At 56.3% G+C, this 20,990-nt stretch overlaps 1 protein-coding gene across 1 annotated transcript in view; it reads left to right on the top strand.

Moving 5' to 3' along the window:
* Positions 1 to 2,859: 2,859 nt before the first annotated feature.
* Positions 2,860 to 20,990, top strand: part of SHARPIN (SHANK associated RH domain interactor) — a 44,656-nt gene continuing 26,525 nt past the window's right edge. The window contains exons 1-7 of the mRNA XM_054020720.1: positions 2,860 to 3,102; positions 13,030 to 13,204; positions 15,308 to 15,412; positions 16,038 to 16,179; positions 16,713 to 16,803; positions 17,152 to 17,431; positions 20,242 to 20,378. Of these exons, the coding sequence (XP_053876695.1) occupies positions 2,875 to 3,102; positions 13,030 to 13,204; positions 15,308 to 15,412; positions 16,038 to 16,179; positions 16,713 to 16,803; positions 17,152 to 17,431; positions 20,242 to 20,378 (1,158 nt within the window). The 5' untranslated portion in view covers positions 2,860 to 2,874. The remainder of the gene's footprint in view (positions 3,103 to 13,029; positions 13,205 to 15,307; positions 15,413 to 16,037; positions 16,180 to 16,712; positions 16,804 to 17,151; positions 17,432 to 20,241; positions 20,379 to 20,990) is intronic.

Below are 20,990 nucleotides of genomic sequence, written 5' to 3'. Positions count from 1 at the left end.
GAATCCTGTGTCCAGGTCTAGTGCCCACAGTTCAAGAAGGATGTTGAAAAATTGGAGAGGGTTCAGAGAACGGCCATGAGCATGATTAAAGGATTAGAAAACCTGCCTTATAGCGACTGAGCTCCTTGAGTCTATCTGTTATAGCATAACAAAAAGATGGTTAAGGGGTGACTTGATCACAGTCTATAAGTACCTACCAGGGGAACAAATATTTAATAACCATAGAATCACCGAAGTGTATGACTAGAAAGGACCTCAATAGGTCATCTAGTCCAATCCCCTGCACTCAAGGCAGGACTAAGTAATAACTAGTCCATAATGTCCATAATGGGCTCTTCGATCTAGCAGAGGAAGGTCTAACACGATCCAATGGCTGGAAGTTGAAGCTAGACAAATTCAGACCGGAAATAGGGTATACATTTTTAACAGTGAGAGTAATTAACTATTGGACCAATTTACCAAGGGGCGTGGTGGCTTCTCCATCACTGACAACTGTTAAATCAAGGTAGGATTGTTTTACAAGATCTGTTCTAGTTTAAAAGGAATTGTTTGGGGGCAGTCCTCTGACCTCCTGTGTGGCAGGCCAGACAGGGTGATCAGAGTGGTCCCTTCTGGCCTTGGAAGCTGTGAACATGCCCCTGAAGAAAGCTCCTCCCTACACCCTGTCACCCCATGGCTGATTTGTACCACGAAGCAGGAGCATTTGAGTCTAGGTTACATGGAAGTTCTAATTCGCTATTATTTCCATTCCGGTAGCATCGAGGAGCCCTAGTCACAGACCAGGCCCCCAGTGTGCTAGCACTGTACAAACAGAACTGAAAGACAGTCCCTGCCCCAGAACTTATAATCTATGGGTAAGACAAGAGGTGACAGACAGGGAAGCCCAAGGAAACACTCAGCCGCCAGTGGTCAGCATGGCAGGCACTGGTCTCCTCAGCACACCAGCAGCTGAACCATGGTCAAGTGTTTTGTAGACGTCATGGCAGACGGCAGCGTGGAGGTGGGATCGGAACAATCCTTTTTGGACCCCTGCGATGCTCTGGCACGTGGGGAGACCTTGTGCCAAGGTGACTGTGCAGCAAGTCTGGGCATGTGTCCTGCTGCCAGACCAGGGCATGTGCCCTACTGCACCTACCTGTGGCCTACGCCCTGCTGTACATGCACACCCGTGTCCTGCTGTATGTGTCTGTCCCTGCCCTGCGTCCCCCTGTACGTCCCTGCCCGCGGCGTGCTGTACTATGCACCCATGGTCTGTGTCCCACTTCCAGGGCCGGCTTTAGGCCAATTCCACCAATTCCCCCGAATCGGGCCCCGCGCCCAGTGGCAGGGCCGCTGGGGTGGGGGCAAGTGGCTGAGAATCCCTTCCCTGGCTAGAGGCTCCTTTTTAATTTTTCCTCACCCGGCAGCGCTTCGGATCTTCGGTGGCACTTCAGCGGCGGGTCCTTCACTCGCTCTGGGTCTTTGGCAGCACTTCAGCGGCAGGTCCTTCAGTGCCACCGAAGACCCGGAGCGAGTGAAGGACCCACCGCCAAAGACTAGGAGTGCCGCCCGGTGAGTACAAGCCCCATGTTTTTTTTACGTGTTTTTTTTTTTTCCAGTCATCCCTGTCGTGGCCCCGTCAAAACTGTTCGAATCGGGCCCCGCACTTCCTAAAGCCGGCCCTGCCTGCTTCACATGTGCAAAGGTAGCCGGCTGCATGTGCCCATGGCCCACTCTACTGCCAGCCCCTGGCCTGTGCCCCACTGCATGTGCCTGCCTGTGGCCTGAAATACTGGCTACCCATGGACCGGGCTGCACTGTACGGGCCCGTGGCTGGCTGTACGTGCCCGTGGGCAACTGTACGTGCCCGTGGCCGGCTGTATGTGCCCGTGGCCGGCTGTACGTGCCCGCCTGCGGCCAGTGCCCCTGTGCAGGTGCCTGCCTGTGGCCTGAAATACTGGCTACCCATGGACTGGGCTGCACTGTACGTGCCCGTGGCCGGCTGTATGTGCCCGTGGCCGGCTGTACGTGCCCGCCTGCGGCCAGTGCCCCTGTGCAGGTGCCTGCCTGTGGCCTGAAATACTGGCTACCCATGGACCGGGCCGCACTGTACGGGCCCGTGGCTGGCTGTACGTGCCCGTGGGCAACTGTACGTGCCCGTGGCCGGCTGTATGTGCCCGTGGCCGGCTGTACGTGCCCGTGGCCGGCTGTACGTGCCCGCCTGCGGCCAGTGCCCCTGTGCAAGTGCCTGCCTGTGGCCTGAAATACTGGCTACCCATGGACCGGGCTGCACTGTACGGGCCCGTGGCTGGCTGTACGTGCCCGTGGGCAACTGTACGTGCCCGTGGCCGGCTGTATGTGCCCGTGGCCGGCTGTACGTGCCCGTGGCCGGCTGTACGTGCCCGCCTGCGGCCAGTGCCCCTGTGCAAGTGCCTGCCTGTGGCCTGAAATACTGGCTACCCATGGACCGGGCCGCACTGTACGGGCCCGGGGCCGGCTGTATGTGCCCGGGGCCGGCTGTATGTGCCCGGGGCTGGCTGTATGTGCCCGGGGCCGGCTGTATGTGCCCGGGGCCGGCTGTATGTGCCCGGGGCCGGCTGTACAGGCCCGCCTGCTGCCGGAGGCTCCCGCTATGCGTCTGTGGCCACTGAACCGCTTGCCCAGGGTCGGTGCCCCGTGCCATGTGCCCGCCCCCGGCCCGGGCCCGCGGGCCGCTGTCCGGCCCAGCCGTGGTCACGCCCCGCTCCACACGCCCGCGCGGGGCCGTGTCCCGCGGCACGTCCCTGCCCCCGGGTGTCCCAGCGCGCCCGGAACGCCGCGGCCGGGGCGTGTTTCCAGCCGGCCGGCGCGGAAGTGCGGCGGCCGCTCGGCTCGGCTCGGCTCGGCTCGGCGGCGATGGCTCTGCCGGGCGCGCCGGCCCCCGGGCCCCCCACCGTGCTCATGTCCGTGCGCGTCTGGGCGGCGCGGCCGCTCGGCCTCCTGCCGCCCCCCGCCGGGGCCTCGGCCGCCGGGGACGCGCTGCTCCGCCTGCAGCTCAGCGTGCGGCCCGGGCCCGGCCCCGGCCCCGGCGGGGGGCCGCTCTTCCGCCTCGCCCTGCGCCACACGGACGCCCGCCGGAGCGTGGTACGGGGGGGCGAGAACTTGGGGGGCTGGGCGGGAGCAGGGCCTGAGGGGGTGGGGCAAAGGGGCCGGGGCGGGGAAGGGGGTAAGAATTGGGGGGGGCGGGGTGGGGAAGGGGTAAGAACTGGAGGGATATGGCCTGAGGGGGTGGGGCAAAGGGGCCGGGGTGGGGAAGGGGTAAGAACTTGGGGGGTGGGGAAGGGGTAAGAACTGGAGGGATATGGCCTGAGGGGGTGGGGCAAAGGGGCCAGGGTGGGGAAGCGGTAAGAACTTGGGGGGTGGGGAAGGGGTAAGAACTGGAGGGATATGGCCTGAGGGGGTGGGGCAAAGGGGCCAGGGTGGGGAGGGGGTAAGAACTTGGCGGGTGGGGGGGTGGGGAAGGGGTAAGAACTGGAGGGATATGGCCTGAGGGGGTGGGGCAAAGGGGCCAGGGTGGGGAAGGAGGTAAGAACTTGGCGGGTGGGGGGTGGGGAAGGGGTAAGAACTGGAGGGATATGACCTGAGGGGGTGGGGCAAAGGGGCCGGGGTGGGGAGGGGGTAAGAACTTGGGGGGCGGGGTGGGGAAGGGGTAAGAATTGGAAGGATATGACCTGAGGGGGTGGGGCAAAGGGGCAGGGGTGGGGAGGGGGTAAGAACTTGGGGGGCGGGGTGGGGAAGGGGTAAGATCTGGAGGGATATGACCTGAGGGGATGGGGGCAAGGCAGGCTGGTGCTGGTGGCGATAAGAACTGAGGGGGTGGGGAGGAGGGGCTCGGGGTGGGGGAGAAGCAGTGGGGGGGCGGTCAGGTGAGACTGAGGTAGGAAGCGGAGGGCCTGGGAGGGAACATGTACTGGGGGAGCTGGGAAGGGGGGTAAGTACTGAGGGGGTTGGGGAGAGGGCAGGTACTGGAGGTTACGGGGGGTCGTGGCAGGAAGGGTCTGAAGAGGACAGTTACCCCCTCCTCTCCAGAGTCAGTCAGCATCAGCCCCCACATCCCAGCCCCTCCCTCTGTGCCTCAGGATTGGGGTTTCTGCACCCCTGGTAGGGCCCTCCACTTGTCCCACCGCCCCAAAGGAAGGGGCCCCGTTTGCGCAGCCGCTTTTGAGGCAGGAGTTGCCCAGGCCTGTGCCGCCCCAACCTGGTTTCTGACCCTGCCTCCAGAAGAGGATTTCATGACTGAAATCTCCCACCCCATGGCTGCTTAGGGGGCCCATGTGGGACTAGCCCTGTGGAGCCGATGCCCCCAGGAGGGACCCGCCATTAGACTGGCCCCAACTGACCCCCTTGTTGGCAGTCTCAGCAGAGTAGCCAAGGACTGAATAGACCCTGGAGCCTGAACTCTCCTCTCACCCTTAGAGGAGGGTTCCTCTGATGCAGGCGAGCCGTGTGGAAGGCAGCGCTGCACTCTCCCAGCTCGGGGGATGATGGGGGGCCTCCAGAGGCCTGTGGTGGTCCCCCACCACCGTTCACAAGTGTCCATGTTCGCACACAGTCTTTACAAACACTTGTCAGGTTTCCCTGGGAGCGTCATGGGCAGCAGCCATTCTCTGCTTACAGGCTGGGCTAGAAATACCTTCCCCCGCCCTGTGTGTGGCTCTGGCTCATGTACAGTGACTCAGGATGAGACAGCACTGAGGGGTTCTGCAAAATAATTCAGGTGATAAAGTCCTCAGTCTCCGCTGTGAGCAGCAGAGTGTAGAGATTTGTGTGTGTTTCTGACTGGCGGTTGAGTTCCTGGCTGTTGTATAAGATGATGTCTGGTGGGACGGGAATTCTGAAGGGTTGTCTGACTCCCAGGGTACGGCGAGGCCAGTGAGGAGAAGGAGCTGCGTTTGCATCGGAGAAGCAGAGTTCTGTTAGGTAAACAGGAACGTCAGCTTTCCCTTTCTCGCCCCCACATCCTTCTGTGTCCCAGCCTGACCTTTATTCTATGTCCTTTCTTATATAGTGCTCATCACTGCAGGGTCTGAGTGCCTTGTATGAAACGACATGACCAACGTCTGTTCTGGGGTGTTTGTTCTCTCATCCTCTCCCCAGGGGAGAAGTGTGTGCAGGGGGGTGCTTTGTATGGGTAGTTTAAATATACTCATTGCTCTGTGTTTGCCAGCAAAGGCAGGTTGGAGAAATGTGCCTGGCTCTTGAAGTGGAAGGTGGGGAGGTTTAGGATGGTCCATAGGTTGTGGGGGAGTTCATTCCACAGGCTCGGGCTGGCCCTGAGAAAGTTCTGTCTCCTGCACAGGCGAGTTTTACCCTTATTGCAGGTCTTCATCCTGGAACGTTAGGCTCTTTTAGCTACGCTGGGCCCAGGCCATGGAGCACGTTAAAGATACGGACTGAGATCTTGGCCATTGTCTTCCATGAATGCCTCAGCCAAGAGGCCGGTGTCCACAGCACTCTCCTCTCCGGATGTAACTCACCTTTCTAACCTCTACTTTTAACTCTCTGATGGAGGCTTTATTCATTCAGCTCTGAGTGCTGACAGCTGCATGCTGTCAGAAGGCTCCATCTTCGCTCTTCTCCTCCTCTGGAAGCACCGACTTGGATTTTCCCAGCTTTAACCGTCACATCATTTCTGTGGAGATGCCACCTGACTCCATCTCCCTCTGCACTGACTGACTCCTCCCCTCTCATCTCTGCCAGCCCTGGATACCTCAGGCTGAAGAGCGTCCTGAGTTAAACCCTTGCTTCTCTCTTCTGCCCGTTACTCTCCACTGAGACAGCGCTCCCAAAGTCTCTCATGACCTCTTCCTAGCTAAAGCTCAGAACCACCATTTCCTCTCTTTGACCTGTCGGCCGCCTTCAGCACAGTTGACCGTGCACTTCTGGAAATGGGGTCCTCCCTTGGCTTTCATGACTGTCTTCTCCTGGTTCTCCTCCTGCCTCTCTAATCGCTCCCTCTGGGTGTTCTTTGGGGGATCCTCTTCACAAATGTCAGTCCTCAGCACACAGCTGGGAGCTGAAGCTACCTCTCTGCCCCAAACCTGTTTCCCTCTGTCCAAACTGAAATCTTGGCCTGTCTCTGTGACCTCTTCTCATGGATGTCTAGCCGGCAGCTCGAGCTCAACCTAGCTAAAACCAAGCTCTTAATCGCCACCCTTCCCCAAACCCGCCCTGCTACCCCCTTTCTTGATGACTGTAGACAACACTACCATTCAGCCTGTCACGCAGGCGTGTAACCTGGGTGTCCTCTTCAACTCAGACCTCTCTCTAGAGCCTCGCGTCCAGACCGTACAGATCACGCACAACATTTCTGCTTCGTGTCTCTAAGATCCCGCCTTTCCTCTCCATCCACACAGCTAAACTTTTCCCCAGGTTCTCACCATCTCATCTCTCTCACTGCAGCATCCTTCTCTCTGGCTGTCTCACACCCCGTCTTGCCCTGCAGCTGTCCACTCGGAATGCTGCTGCCCGGATCGTTGTCCCAGCCCCTTGCTCTGACCGTGTCACCGTCCCCCTGCATGTCTACGCTGGCTCCTCCTTCTCCAGCTCATCAGACATATGCTATTTGTTTACGTTTTCAAGGCCCTTCGACTGTCCCCAGACTACCTGTCACCTCTCAGTCAGTACTGAAAGGCTGGGTCCTGCCTCCAGTCAACTCAGGATTCCAGCCTCCATCACCCGCTTGTTGAATTTTCAAACAAGCCCCTTCCTGCTTTCTCCTGTGCTGCCCTTCACTCTGGGGAGGAACTTCCCGTAAACATCCGCAAAGCCACCTCGTTTCCTCCTCCACGTCCTTAACGCTCTCCTTTGCCTTGATGCCTACAAAATATTTGACAGGTGGGCCCTGATGTGCTGAGAGCACAGCTTATGCTGATCAATGTCCTCTTGTTTCCTCCTCCTTGACTGTCAGTCTATTTGTATCCACCTAATGTCTCAACTTATACGTAGATTATAACTCTCTGGGCCAGGGACTCTGTGTTCTGTTTGTACAGTGCCTAGCGCAGTGGGGTCTGGACCCTGACTAGGGCTCTAGGTGCTATCATAAGACAAATAACACTCCCGTGACTGTCTGTCACTGGGACACGCCGGGGCATCCACCCTAACCGTGGCTCCTGAGGAGATCCCCGTTCAGGGCGATTGCCTCACTGCTGCTGAAGCCCCAAGTCTGGGGGCAGATGTGCTTCTCGTGCTGGTGCGTGCACATCCACACCGGCATTCCCGCGGGACGTCAGCTGCAAAAGAGCCGAGTGAGTCCAGCAGCAAAGGGGGCGTTGGGATTCCCCCTCATTCTTCCTAAATCCCCCACCCTCGACTCCAGGTGGTCCAGGATGCGGGAGCCTGGGAGCAGGACCACCTCTCCTCCAGCCTCTGCCAGGGCATCCTGTTCACTCTCCCCTCATCTCCTGTCTCCAAATACAATCAAATACCTTCCTCCTGTTCCCAGAGCTCTGCCTTCCTGCCCTGCTTGCCTAGAACTTCTTAGCCACCTGCCTCCCCTGCACTACTCTGCTCCAGACTGGGGCTCGGGCTCCTGCCCCTGCCCCGCTCGCCTCGTGCGCGCACTGCTGTTTGATAGGGAATCATCCCTGCCCCGTTGCCGCTCCACCAGTATTCATAGATTCATAGATTCTAGGACTGGAAGGGACCTCGAGAGGTCATCGAGTCCAGTCCCCTGCCCGCATGGCAGGACCAAATACTGTCTAGACCATCCCTGATAGACATTTATCTAACCTACTCTTAAATATCTCCAGAGATGGAGATTCCACAACCTCCCTAGGCAATTTATTCCAGTGTTTAACCACCCTGACAGTTAGGAACTTTTTCCTAATGTCCAACCTAGACCTCCTTTGCTGCAGTTTAAACCCATTGCTTCTGGTTCTATCCTTAGAGGCTAAGGTGAACAAGTTTTCTCCCTCCTCCTTATGACACCCTTTTAAATACCTGAAAACTGCTATCATGTCCCCTCTCAGTCTTCTCTTTTCCAAACTAAACAAACCCAATTCTTTCAGCCTTCCTTCATAAGTCATGTTCTCATGACCTTTAATCATTCTTGTTGCTCTTCTCTGGACTGTCGGAGAAAAACAGAGTTCTCACTATTTGTTTAGGTATAGCAAGTCAGATGCTTTATTAACTCTCACAATTGCGCAGAGGGAGAGAGCTAAGCAGGTCTCTCAACAGGTAAACAATTACAGCAAGCATTTATACCTTTTGTTACAGACAATAATGAGCAACAGTTGCATTTTGTTTATACATAGGCCATCTTGATATCTCATTTCCTCACTTGTTTTGACTCTTGCCAACATACAATATTTTCTATACCTTATCTACACAAGGTCTTCTACACCTTATCTATACCGGGTCATAATGACTTCTTACACAGTTTTCTCACCCGCCTCACACAATCCTCGCTTCTACAAATCTTGCGTTATCAGGGTTACAGTTAGCCTGACTCTTGCTAACGAACTGTCATGTATTGCATCCCCTTCCTGTCAGTTCTTTCTCTGCTTCCACAGGACCCTTTCCAATTTCTCCACATCTTTTTTAAAATGCGGTGCCCAGAACTGGACACAATACTCCAGCTGAGGCCTAACCAGAGCAGAGTAGAGCGGAAAAATGACTTCTCGTGTCTTGCTCACAACACACCTGTTAATACATCCCAGAATCATGTTTGCTTTTTTTGCAACAGCATCACACTGTTGACTGATATTTAGCTTGTGGTCCACTATAACCCCTAGATCCCTTTCTGCCGTACTCCTTCCTAGACAGTCTCTTCCCATTCTGTATGTGTGAAACTGATTTTTCCTTCCTAAGTGGAGCACTTTGCATTTGTCTTTGTTAAACTTCATCCTGTTTACCTCAGCCCATTTCTCCAATTTGTCCAGATCATTTTGAATTATGACCCTGTCCTCCAAAGCAGTTGCAATCCCTCCCAGTTTGGTATCATCTGCAAACTTAATAAGCGTACTTTCTATGCCAATATCTAAGTAGTTGATGAAGATATTGAACAGCGCCGGTCCCAAAACAGACCCCTGCGGTACCCCACTCGTTATGCCTTTCCAGCAGGATTGGGAACCATTAATAACAACTCTCTGAGTATGGTTATCCAGCCAGTTATGCACCCACCTTATAGTAGCCCCATCTAAATTGTATTTGCCTAGTTTATCAATAAGAATATCATGCGAGACCGTATCAAATGCCTTACTAAAGTCTAGGTATACCACATCCACAGCTTCACCCTTATCCACAAGGCTCGTTATCCTATCAAAGAAAGCTATCAGATTGGTTTGACATGATTTGTTCTTTACAAATCCATGCTGGCTGTTCCCTATCACCTTACCACCTTCCAAGTGTTTGCAGATGATTTCCTTAATTACTTGCTCCATTATCTTCCCTGGCACAGAAGTTAAACTAACTGGTCTGTAGTTTCCTGGGTTGTTTTTATTTCCCTTTTTATAGATGGGCACTATATTTGCCCTTTTCCAGTCTTCTGGAATCTCTCCCGTCTCCCATGATTTCCCAAAGATAATAGCTAGAGGCTCAGATACCTCCTCTATTAGCTCCTTGAGTATTCTAGGATGCATTTCATCAGGCCCTGGTGACTTGCAGGCATCTAACTTTTCTAAGTGATTTTTACCTTGTTCTTTTTTTATTTTATCTGCTAAACCTACCCCCTTCCCATTAGCATTCACTATGTTAGGCATTCCTTCAGACTTCTCGGTGAAGACCGAAACAAAGAAGTCATTAAGCATCTCTGCCATTTCCAAGTTTCCTGTTACTGTTTCTCCCTCTTCACTATTGCTGTGGTGAGTGCTAGTGCAGGCAGAGCAGGTAAAAACGCTTGTGCCCTGTCTGCTCTAGTGCTCACTCTGGTGGATGTGCACAGGGCTAGGGCCAGGGAGGGGTTCCCAAAAAGGGGCAGACAGCCCCTGGGATTTCCCAGTTGAGGGGTGCTCTTTCCTTTATGCTGTTTCATCTGCCTCCGAGTCCCTCCCTCTCTCTAAGCTCTCCATTTCTCATTGGTGTGTGAGGGGCTCTCTGGACAGTGCTGCGTGTGTGGAGGCTGCTACAGGAAATGTGATCTGGTAAAGGCCAGGGCCTCTCAGCTTTCATTGGAAATGTTCTGTAGTGCAAGCTGCACTGCGTGGGTAGCTCAGCTGTGTCGGTGCAGCCCTTTCCCTTCCCTGAGACAGGAGCCTGCTCTCTGCTGCGTGCGCGACTCGTGTCTGTGCTGGGTTTAGAGGGCTAAGGACATCCCCGAGCAGAGGGTGTTGCAGTATTTCCAGCGGGGGTGAATGGAAAGGAGACAAGCTTCATTCTGTGCTTCCGCTGGCTTGGTCTCCCCCTCTGATCGCTTACCTGGGGACTCCGGACAAGTTCGCTTCTGTCTGGGGTTGGATTTCACCAAAGAGCCATTTTAAGTGAATCCCCTTCCCTACCCTGTCTCTTGCACAGCTGGCCTCCAGGGCAAAACCCTGTCCGGGGGGTATTTTCCCCCGGTCTGTAAGGCTGCTACTGGACTGTTATTTACTAGAAGAGCAGGGGAGTGCACTAAAAACCCTCCTTTGTAGCATCTGAGGCTTAACACTGCCCTCCTTTCTAAGCCAAAGTGCCCCAAGCTGAGTCAGTGTAGCCCAGCACCCGCCCCACAATGACCCTTGGGTCATCTGCCCTTTCAAGAAACAGAAACAGGTTTTCCTGCCTTGTGCAACACATCAGGCTGGTGACATTGCAGAGCAGTGAACCTGGCCCCACTGCTGCTAGCAGATGACAAATGACTTTCTCCTCAGCTGATGGGATTGGCAGTGAGTGTAAAGACATGTGAGGGCACTTCATGAAAGCCCCACTTCTGCTACAAGCACAGCCAGGCTGTGGGACCAGCGGGTAACACTCAGACCTGACCCGGTGTAGAAGGGTAGCTCACCCTGACCCAGCTGAGCTTGGAACAGCAGGGTCGTCTCCTCTGCCGTCCCCTGCTCACAGGGGCTTCAGCCCTCTGGTGACCCATTGGTTCCCATGGCTGGCCCTCCGCAAGAGGCTAGACCCCCGGGAAATGCTTTTCATTTGTTATACGTTTTTGGAAATTTCTTCTTGTTTGGTTTTATGCATTCCCCTACCCTGGGGGTCAGGTCCTCCCCTGGGGCGTGGGGAGGCCTGGGTGGGGGGGTTGCACGTGAGCCTGCCCTGCACTCTTCCCACAACAGCAGCTCCTGTCCTATGGGGCTGGCTCCCTGTTCTGGGCATTGCAACCTGGTACATAGCACTTGAGGTTGGCCTGGCTGCTCCACAGTCATGACGACGCGGGTGGGGGTGGCCAGGATGAATTTGAGTGAGTCATGCTGCACCCCACATGCTCGGTTGCAATTTCTGGAGCAGGGAGCTGGGCCCAGCCCTGCAGGACAGGAGCCCCTGCTGCAGGATGGGTTTTTCCATTTTTTTTCCATGTTGTTTCACATTTGCAAAAAACTGGGGCTCTACCAATAGCCCCACCCTGTCCGGGGCAAACAGAGTCCAGCCCAAAAGGACACCCACACATCAGGTCTTCAGCCTGCATTCAGACTTTATTGCCTTTCAGCCCCTCTCCAGGGCTTTCTGTGCCACTGTCCTTAGGGGCTGGGAAGGGAACTCAGGTCCATCTTCCACTCTGGGCTCCAGTATGGGGGCTCTCTAAGCAGTTCTGGGCTATCTGCTCCGACCCCCTGCTTCCTCCCGCCCTCATTTTGTACATAGAGTTGGGATTTCAGAGTAGGGATTGTGTTTTTTAATGTGCATTACTTTGCATTTATCAACATAGAATTTCATGTGCTCTGCTGTCACCCCAGTGTAATGAGATCCCTGAGGCACTCTGCAGTCTGTTTTGGCCTTAATGGTAGCACCCCCAGCTGGCAGAGCATGGCACTGCAAACCCCCCTCAATTTCTCCTCACCAGGGTCCTCTGTCTGTCTGTGGGAATCACGTGGCTCAGTCACTTGGAGTTCCAGCTCCCTTCCAAGGGAACACAAGTCAGACAAGCAAAGGTTCTTCTGTCCTGCCTGGGTTTCTTTCCACCCACCTCCAGACTCCGCTCCCAGCGCCTTCTGGACTACCTTGAAGTCTCTCTGCTCTGGGGTAGAGTGCTGACTCCCAGGCTGCTTCCCGGAGTCCCCTCCTTCTTCCAGCCCTTCCCTCAGGGCCTTCCACAGCCACTCAACTTGCCCCCCGACTTCCTCCTCCAAACTGAGTTCTCTGGGCCTGTTATGAGGCCCAGGTGTTTCAGACTGTCACCTGACCCCAGTTAGTCCTGGGAGGCAACTAATTATGGAACAGGTGGGGCTAACTGAACAGGGCTGGCTAGCCCCAGGCCTTGTGGCCCGTAAAGGGGCAGGCCACCCTGTTACAGAGGGGCCTTGGGGAGTGGTCCCCTCTAAGAGCCACTGCACAGGACATTTCTAGGTCTCGCTCTTTTTAGATGTCTGTTGTGGTTTTGTGCTCCCAGAGGGTGGCAAATAGAAGTGGCAGTGGGCGGTGTCCTCTCTCTGTAGTGATGGAGCCAGTTGCGTCTTGCTGAGATGCGCTCCTGTGAGAGACCTTGGGCTGAGATGGCGCAGGACAGGTGGAGGATTGCAGGGTACTTCTGTTTTGGTAACGTGTGAGCTGTGCACGGCCCAGGATTTTGGTGTCACGTCCTCGCGTATGCTCACCAGACACGCACAGGTCGTCATGCGCTATGTTCAAGGGCTGGCTTCCATCGTGCCCTCTTGTAGACTCAGCATGGAAGCCCCTCGGGATGGGGCTTGGCCCCAATCCTGCAGATTTAGGCACTTGCTTAACTTCACTTGCAGCAGTTTTCTTAAGCACGTAGCGCAGCATCAGCCCGTAACATCTGGTAAGAGGGTCTCTGGAACGTCCCAGGTTACTGGAGCCCTGGCCAAAGACGGGCCAGAGAGCAGTGTGTATGTGGGGGGACGGGGAAGGCATGTTGCCTTGCTCATGCCTTGGGGTGGCCTCATGACCCTCTCCTTGGTCTGTTCCCAGAGCATTGCTGAGTATAACCTCAAAGACATCTCGTACACGGTGAAGAACGCCTCGTGCCATGAGCTGACGGTCCTTAGCAGCTCAGACGACCCCATGGTGTTTCACTTTGAAGATGAGCGGGAGGCACAGAAGTGGTGGACGGTTGTCAGCAGCTCCCTGCGGGAGGTGCAGAAAGGTCAGCAATGGCAGGCCGGGTTCTCAGGGGCTGGCTGTGTCCCGGTAGCATTCACGTGTTACAGAGAGAGACGCAGGGGGTATAATGCAGGGGCAATGCCAGGCTTCTCCTGGCCCAGGGCAACACTGGCACCTCGCCCAGAGCCCCACGGCCATAGCCGCTGTATGTAACAAGGAGCAGATTGCAGGTCCCGCTCATGGGGATAGGGACAGCGGGCAGGCCTGGTGCTCCTGTTAAAGTGGCTCAGCTGGGTAGCACCACAGCCTCTCACACCCGCTGGGTCTGGACGGCATGGTGCGTGTCGTCTGAGGTGCACGGCGTGTCTCTGGCGGTAAGCCGCAGCCTGGATTTGCTCTGTCAGTGGTGGCGATCCGGCGAATGGTGCTGGCTGGGGGCTCCAGGAAAGCAGGGGCCGGTCTCTGGCTGGGCTGTGCACTGATTGTGGATGCGACGCAGGCAGGCAGTGTCTGTGTCAGGCTGGGCTGTGGGCGGCTGGTGGGCACTGGTCAGTTATCAAGCTGGGGCAGGAGTCGGGGTCGAGCCGGATCAGGATACCAAGGAGTATCAGGCACCAGGTTACAGACAGGAGGCAAGTAGTGGAATCGGGGACGAACCAGGTCAGGAGCTGGAGTCCAGGGTCCACAGCAAGGCATGGGCTGGAGTGGAAGCAAGCACACAATCTGCGTGTGCTCAGACAGCCCCCTAACTGGCTTCCTGGTTTGTATACCGGCATTGGCAATCAGGAGGCTGCAGTACTTCCTGCAGTGCCTAGCTTCACAGGGTCCCCCAGCTGGAACCTGGCCTGAGGTCCTGTGGCGAGGCCCAGAACCTCCATGGTCCCAGGTTCTAGTCTGGCAGGTGCTTACAGGCTGGGCGTCAGCAGGACTCAGATGTGGAGAGGCAGGCAGCAGAACTGATGCTCTCCCAAGCAACACCCACTCTGACACTTGAAGGAGTCGCCACTTGCAGATTATATAGTTCTTGGTGTGGCTGTTTCTCCTCTCTGTGCTGTGATCAGCAAGAGAGAGTTAACGTTTACGCTGCCATCATTAGGGTTAAGAATTAACACTCCGCTATGATGAATGGTGCAGTCCACAATCTTTGGGCGGTGGTTTCAGGTTGGCTGTAGGCTCGGCATGTGTTACTGAAGTGGGTGCTCCTGATTCACCTTTTGAAGGTTTTCCTCACAACTGTAAGGGCTAGAGACTTAGATATCTGATTTTTTTGTAATGCTAGCTGAGATTCTGGAGCCCCCGGTGGCAGCGCTCAGGAGTACTGGCTAACTGAGCTGCCACTAGCCAGCTCCGCTTGACCACTGAGTGGCAGAGTGCCAGCAGGGTAAAGGTGCCATGTCTCTTCTCTCGGGCCGCAGTCAGCCATGGAGAGAACTCACTGACTTGTCTGTATATTTTAGTACAGATTGGGCAGTGGATTTAGTTCTAATTCAAGCCAGGGACTGCTGGAGCTGGGTATAGCGTTGGCTGGTTCCCTGCAGCGCTCTGCCAGTGCACAGCCATCCTGGCCTGCAGCGCTCTGCCAGGGCCTTGGCATGAGATTGCGAGACTCCTTGTACCAGCAGCTGCCCAGGGTCTCTTCCTCCCGCCCTGGCCTTGCCCTTGCTAGGCGGGAAGATAAGCCTCACCATGAGGGAGCGAACTGGTGGGAGAAGGTCTGGAGAGATAGGAAAGGGCCTGGGAGTAACTGCACAGATTCCCCCGGGCAAGGGGGAAGCTGCGCGCCCACAGGATGGGAGGAGCAGAAACGCTGTCACTGCCCAAAGGGATGCCCTGAGGACCCAGGGAAACACCGTGTGCCTGCTCCCTTGGGTGCTGCGATTGTCGGGGTAACTGTGACGGTGGCGGGCGAAGCATTTCAGACCGTGTGTGCGTGAGCTGACGTTAGCCCTTCAGTCGCCGGACACCCGGGTGGGGGCAGATTGCAATTGCCCCCCTGCCATTCGCAGCCCCTCCAGGAAGCCCCCATATTGACCCACCGTTTCCTTGCGGAACTAACACCAGAGCTTCCCAGGGACGGCGCTGGCTCGGCTGCCCTGTCTCCTGTGGCTACAGCGGCCCCGACAACGCTCTCCTGGTTCTCTTTCAGCTGCCGAGAGTCCCAGTGTGCTGGTGTCACAGCCCTCTGCCAGCGGGAATGCGCTGCCCGCACCGCCATCAGACGCGTCTCAGTCCTTGGAGCTCGCAAATAAAGGTAGTGAAGAGTGGAGGGTTCCTTGGCCCGTCGCGTAGGGCAGGAATTGTCACCGCACGGCAGCCATGGGCGTGAAAGCCCAGGGCCAGGAGCCCAGCTCCGCCTGCTCCTCATGCTCCGGCTGCCAGACTCCTCTCTGAAAGCCGCCGGCTCTGTAGGCCTGGGACACAGTGGCCAGAGATCAGTGCCTGGGCTGGGGCTCGGTTTGGATGCTCAGGTCAGCCGAGTTCCGCTTGACAGAAATGACTAAAGTCTTGGTTGTTTCAGCCAGTGCCCTTCTTTGCTCCCACAAAATCCCCCTTTCTCTCCTACCACCCTGTGTGTGCCCCTCCAGCAAGGGCAAGTGGCGCAGGGCCACGCCGGCTGAGGCATGCAGAGGGGTAGTTGCAGTGCAGGCGTGGGCTGCTGCTCCTCCTGGGGGCTGCACGCCCGGCCCTGGGTGGCCAGAGTCAGGGGCTGACCCCGGGGGAGGAGCGCTTCCCCAATCTCCCTGTGGAGCCTGAGTGCTGCTCCTGGACTAGCCGCTAGCCTGCCCACAAGGCCAGAAGCAGCACTCCGGTGCTCACCGTGAGGTGGACACACTGACACAAACTCGCCCTAGCTCGGTGTCTCCTGCCTTTCCTAGAGGAGTTAGCGCTCCGCCTCGCGAGAGCCATTGAGTCTGGGGACGAACAGGCGGCCTCGCAGTGCGCCATGGCGCTGGCTCGGCAGCAGGCCTCCTTGCGCATCCTACTGAAGGAATCCAGCTACCCCCCCAACGAGATCAGGTGAGCCCCTTCGCACTCGCCGTGGGCCCCCTGCGCCTCCCCTGCATGGAGCCAAATGCCAGTGCAATCTCCCTCGCTCTGCCATTGCTCCTTACTCCTGCCCTGAACATCCAGCCCTTCCAAAGGGGCCCTGGAGCCCTCTGGGGCAGGGGTGGTCTGGCACAATGGGGACCCAATCCTGACTGGGGCCTCCAGGTGCCACCAGACTAGAACAGTCAGTAAGCTTCTCTCCTCTCCTAATGCTCTGCAGAGCAAAGGGTTTTACTTTGCTGGGGCATGTGGGGAGCTCACCTTCAGCACGCCTTGGCCCCTCCCCCTTGCTACTCTGTCACTTGCGTCTTTCCTGGAAAGCCCTTGTGCTGGAGCCCGGGTGTGAGCACCGTGTGTCGGGGCAGAGGTAGTGTCTGGGTGTAACGTGCTGGGCGAGGCAGCGCTGGGATTTCTCTACCCCCTGGAGCCTGCTTGTCCCTGGCCTTCAGGGAGTGCAGCACTAACACAGACCCTGCTGACGGGCACCTGGCCTCTTCTCTCAGGATGAAGGTTGGAGTGGAAGATGCGACGTGCTCCGCCAACATCACCATCAAAGTCCATGCTCACATGACCATTGGGACGCTGAGGCAGCAGGTAGGACACGGCGCTAAGGCACCTCCCGTCCTGCGACTGGGCCATGGGATGCCAAGTCCCACTGGCCCACGGAGTCCATCGCCTGCCTTTTAGCAGGGCCGCCCAGAAATGCTTCAGCTGTAAATTCTTAGCCGTGCTGCATGTCTGGAGAGAGAGCTGGGGACCCAGTCTGCTCCTCTCCTCTAACAGGGCTGGTGGTTCTTCACTGGGGTCTGAGGAACGCTGGTGGACACTAGTTTGAACCCAGCTTGGCACAAAGCCACAGGGTGGAGCTGAAAGCTTCTGGGAGGCATGCCGTGTGGGGACGCCGTGGTGGTGGAATGTCCGTTGGCTTCTCCCGCCCTGCAGGTTTTCCAGGATTACGGGTTCCACCCCAGCGTGCAGCGGTGGATCATCGGCCAGTGCCTGTGCGTGGACGATCGGACGATAGGCTCGTATGGCATTCGGAAGGACGGAGACACAGCCTTCCTGTATCTGCTGTCAGCCAAGAGGGCCAACCTGTCCGAGCAGCGCTGCGAGGAGGACCAAGTGCTGGTCATGCTGCCCCCAGCCCCCTCGCTCCCAGACAGCTCTGGCACCGACGAGAAACGCAAATACAGCACCTTGCCAAACATGGCTCCAAAGAAAGGTCTGACGTGCTTCCTACTGCTCACAGACGGGAATCCTAGGCGGGGTTGGGCCAGATCCTCCGCTGGAGTGAACAGGCTCAGCGTCCCCCAAGACGGGAGCCAGCCACCTGGACGTACCCTAGCTGAGGATTGGGCCAGGGGTTTGTTACTGCTGAAATGCTTCCAGTCCCAGGCGCGGGGCCAGAGAGACGGGCACAACTGCAGGGTCTCAACGTGAGGATGAGACAGTGGTGTAGGGAAGAGGATTTAGGATTATTAGGAACTGGGGAACCTTTTGGGAAAGGAGCCCATGCAGGAAGGATGGGCTCCACCTAACTCACAACAGAACCAGATTGCTGGTGTGTACAATTCAGAAGGTCGAAGGGCTGAGGGAAAGCCGACGGGTGTGGAGGAGCATGTGGTTCAGACAGAGACAGCCCTTAGGGGAGGATCAATTAATGGAGATTCTCTATATCCTGGTAAGGAGGAGAGGATGGAAGTTGGTAAAGCACAGGTAGGAGGTAGTGAGGAACAGTCAGATGTAAGAGTCCCATTTAAATCTAACACATGAAGGCAAGGAACAGAATATTGACAGAATGTACAAGGGCTTGTATAGAGTAATCAATGGGACATGGTAATACCAGGGTTCAAAATATACAGGAATGACAGAGTCGGTCACGCTGGTGGGGACGTGGCATTATATGTGAACGAAAGTGTAGAGTCAAATAAAGTACAAATCTTAAATGAATCAAACCGCACCATAGAATCTCTATGGATAGAACAGGCCTGCACAACTCGTAAAGCGGCGAGGGCCATATTACTCCAAAGAAAACAGCTGAGGGCCGAAACCCCCTGATGCCGCTGAACCCCCCCCCAGTACTGCCCAGCCCCCCCCGAAAGACAACACCACCACCCTAGCGCTGCCTGCCCCATGGAACCCCCCCAGCGCCACCCAGCCCCCCCCAAAACAACCCCCCCAACAACCCCTCCCCCCAGCGCCACATGCCCCGCGGAAACAAACCCTCCTTCCCCAGTGCTGCCCCACTGAAACAGAGGTATTGTACCTTGGTAATATGTTATAGCAGGCCCGTAAGGTAGTATAATTAAGGTAAAAGAAAAATGTCTTTTTGCTAGAAGTAGAATAAGATCTTCCCCCCACTTTGTAATCAATTGCCCTGTTGAATGAATGAGGTGTGAATGAGGAAGGTGTGGAAGGCAGGCACCTCCAGACAGCTGCAACCCTTGGAGAGGGGATGGGAGCCAGACCAGATCAGTAGAACAGGTCAGCCACCGACTCGCCGCTCACATCCTCAGCCCCCCTCCCCCAGCTCGCCTACTCACCCCTCACCACTGCCCGCCCGCTTGCCTTCTCAGTCCCCTACCCGGCCGCTCACCTACTCAGCCCCCCTCCCTTGCCGCTGGCTCACCTGCCCGCCCGCCCACCTCCTCAGCCCCCCACACCTCTGACTCGCCTACTCACTGCCTGCCTGCTCGCCTCCTCAGCCCCCCTCCCTCGCCCTTCACTTGCCTACTCACCCCCCGTGGGCCGCACAGTGAGCCCACCTACTCAGCCCACACGGGCCACAGAGTGAGCCCACGCGGGCCACATGCGGCCCCCCGGGCTGCATGTTGTGCAGGCCTGGGATAGAAAGTCCATGCTTGACCAATAAGTATGTACCAGTTGGAATATACTATTGACCACCTGACCAGGATGGTGACACTGATTGTGAAATGCTCAGGGAAATGAGAGAGGCTACAAAGGCAGAAAATGCAATAATAATGGGGGATTTCCACTATCTCCATGTTGACTGGAAACATGTCGCTTCAAGAAGAGATGCAAAGATAAAATTTGTAGACACATTAAATGACTGCTTCTTGGAGCAGCTAGTCCTGAGACCCACAAGAGAAGAGGCAATTCTTGATTTATTCCTAAGTGGAACCCAGGATTTGGTCCAAGAGGTGAATATATCTGAACTGCTTGGTAATAGCAACCATAATGTAATTAAATTTAATATCCTTGTAGGGGGAAAAATGCCAAAAAAGAAAACACCCCTATAGCATTTAATTTCAAAAAGGGGAACTACATAAAAATGAGGAAGGTAGTTAAATGGAAAAGGAAAAGGAAAAGTCACAAGGGTGAAACGTCTGCAAACTGCATGAAGACTATTTAAAAACATCGTAATAGAGACTCGCACTAAATTATACCCCACATAAAAAAAATAAGTGGATCAAAAAAATGCTACCCTGGCTAAACAACAGAGTGAAAGAGGCAGTTAGAGACAAAAAGGCATCCTTTGAAAATGGGAAGTCAAATCCTAGTGAGGAAAATAGAAAGGAGCCTAAACTCTGGCAAGTCAAGTGTAAAAGTCTGAGGCAGAGTCTACTATGAAGTGGTACAACTAGTTCCAAAGCCCTCTTCCCTGTCTCACTAACAGCTGTCTCTTTGAGAGTTCACTGCCAGGTGAGTGATGGGGGCTGGGGAGAGGCTGGCCCGTTTGTGCTGCTACCACTGAAATGGGAGGAAGGGGAGTTGTTCAGCTCCCCTGTAGAGTGAGCTGCTCCTGCGTGGGGCGAGTACTCTGCCCCCGGTGGGGGTGGGGGCAATTGGAGCGCGGGGCATTGCATGCTGAGCTGTTCCCAGCATCTCACTGTGCAGTCATGGTGCAGATGAGAGGCCTCTTCCCCCGTGCAGTGATCTGCGGTGGCACAGCTTCCTGCCCAGCCAGGCCTTGGTGACCGTCCGTGTTACGCTGAACTGCACTGACTCAGCCAGGCGAATTTCAGACCTGGGGTTTGTAACGTGTCTATTTGCTGGTGTCTGCCCCTCTAGCATGGGTCGCTGACAACAGCGGGAAGATGAATATCGGAGAAATCAGCCACCATTTGGGCATGCTGCAGCTCACCAACCCCTTACCCAGCCAGTCCAAAGCGCACCCAGCCGCTGCTGCTCCACCGTCCCCCGCGCAGGTATGCACCCGTCTGACCCCTCCCCCGCGCAGGTATGCACCCGTCTGACCCCTCCCCCGCGCAGGTATGCACCCGTCTGACCCCTCCCACCCTCTCCTGTGCAGGTATGCACCCGTCTGATCCCTACCCCCATGCTGCCGTCCCCCGTGCAGGTATGCACCCGTCTGACCCCCTCCCGCCCTCCCCCGTGCAGGTATGCACCCGTCTGACCCCCTCCCGCCCTCCCCCGTGCAGGTATGCACCCGTCTGATCCCTACCCCCACGCTGCCATCCCCCGTGCAGGTATGCACCCATCTGACCCACCCCCCTAGCCCACACTCACCTGTGCAGGTATATGCCCATCTAACACCTTCCCCACCTTATCCTCCCCCATGCAGGTATGCATTCGTCTGACCCCTACGCCCACCCCACCCCCTCTGCCCCTCCTCTGCTCTCACGTGGGCAAGTTTGTACCCTGTCTGGCTGCGCCACCCTCCCTTCAAGAGCCCAGGGACTCAGGCCTGAACAGGGCAGGTGTGAAGAGCAGTGAGTGAGGACAGTCCTCGTGCAGTGGAGTAACAGGCCCGCCTTTGGCAGACACTGTCTCTGCCCGGCGCTGCCTTGGGACCATCA

The sequence above is a fragment of the Malaclemys terrapin genome, chromosome 2 (genome assembly GCF_027887155.1).
Source record: "Malaclemys terrapin pileata isolate rMalTer1 chromosome 2, rMalTer1.hap1, whole genome shotgun sequence".
In the NCBI taxonomy this organism is placed as follows: Eukaryota; Metazoa; Chordata; order Testudines; family Emydidae; genus Malaclemys; species Malaclemys terrapin.
This window is presented reverse-complemented; position numbering and strand designations above follow the sequence as displayed.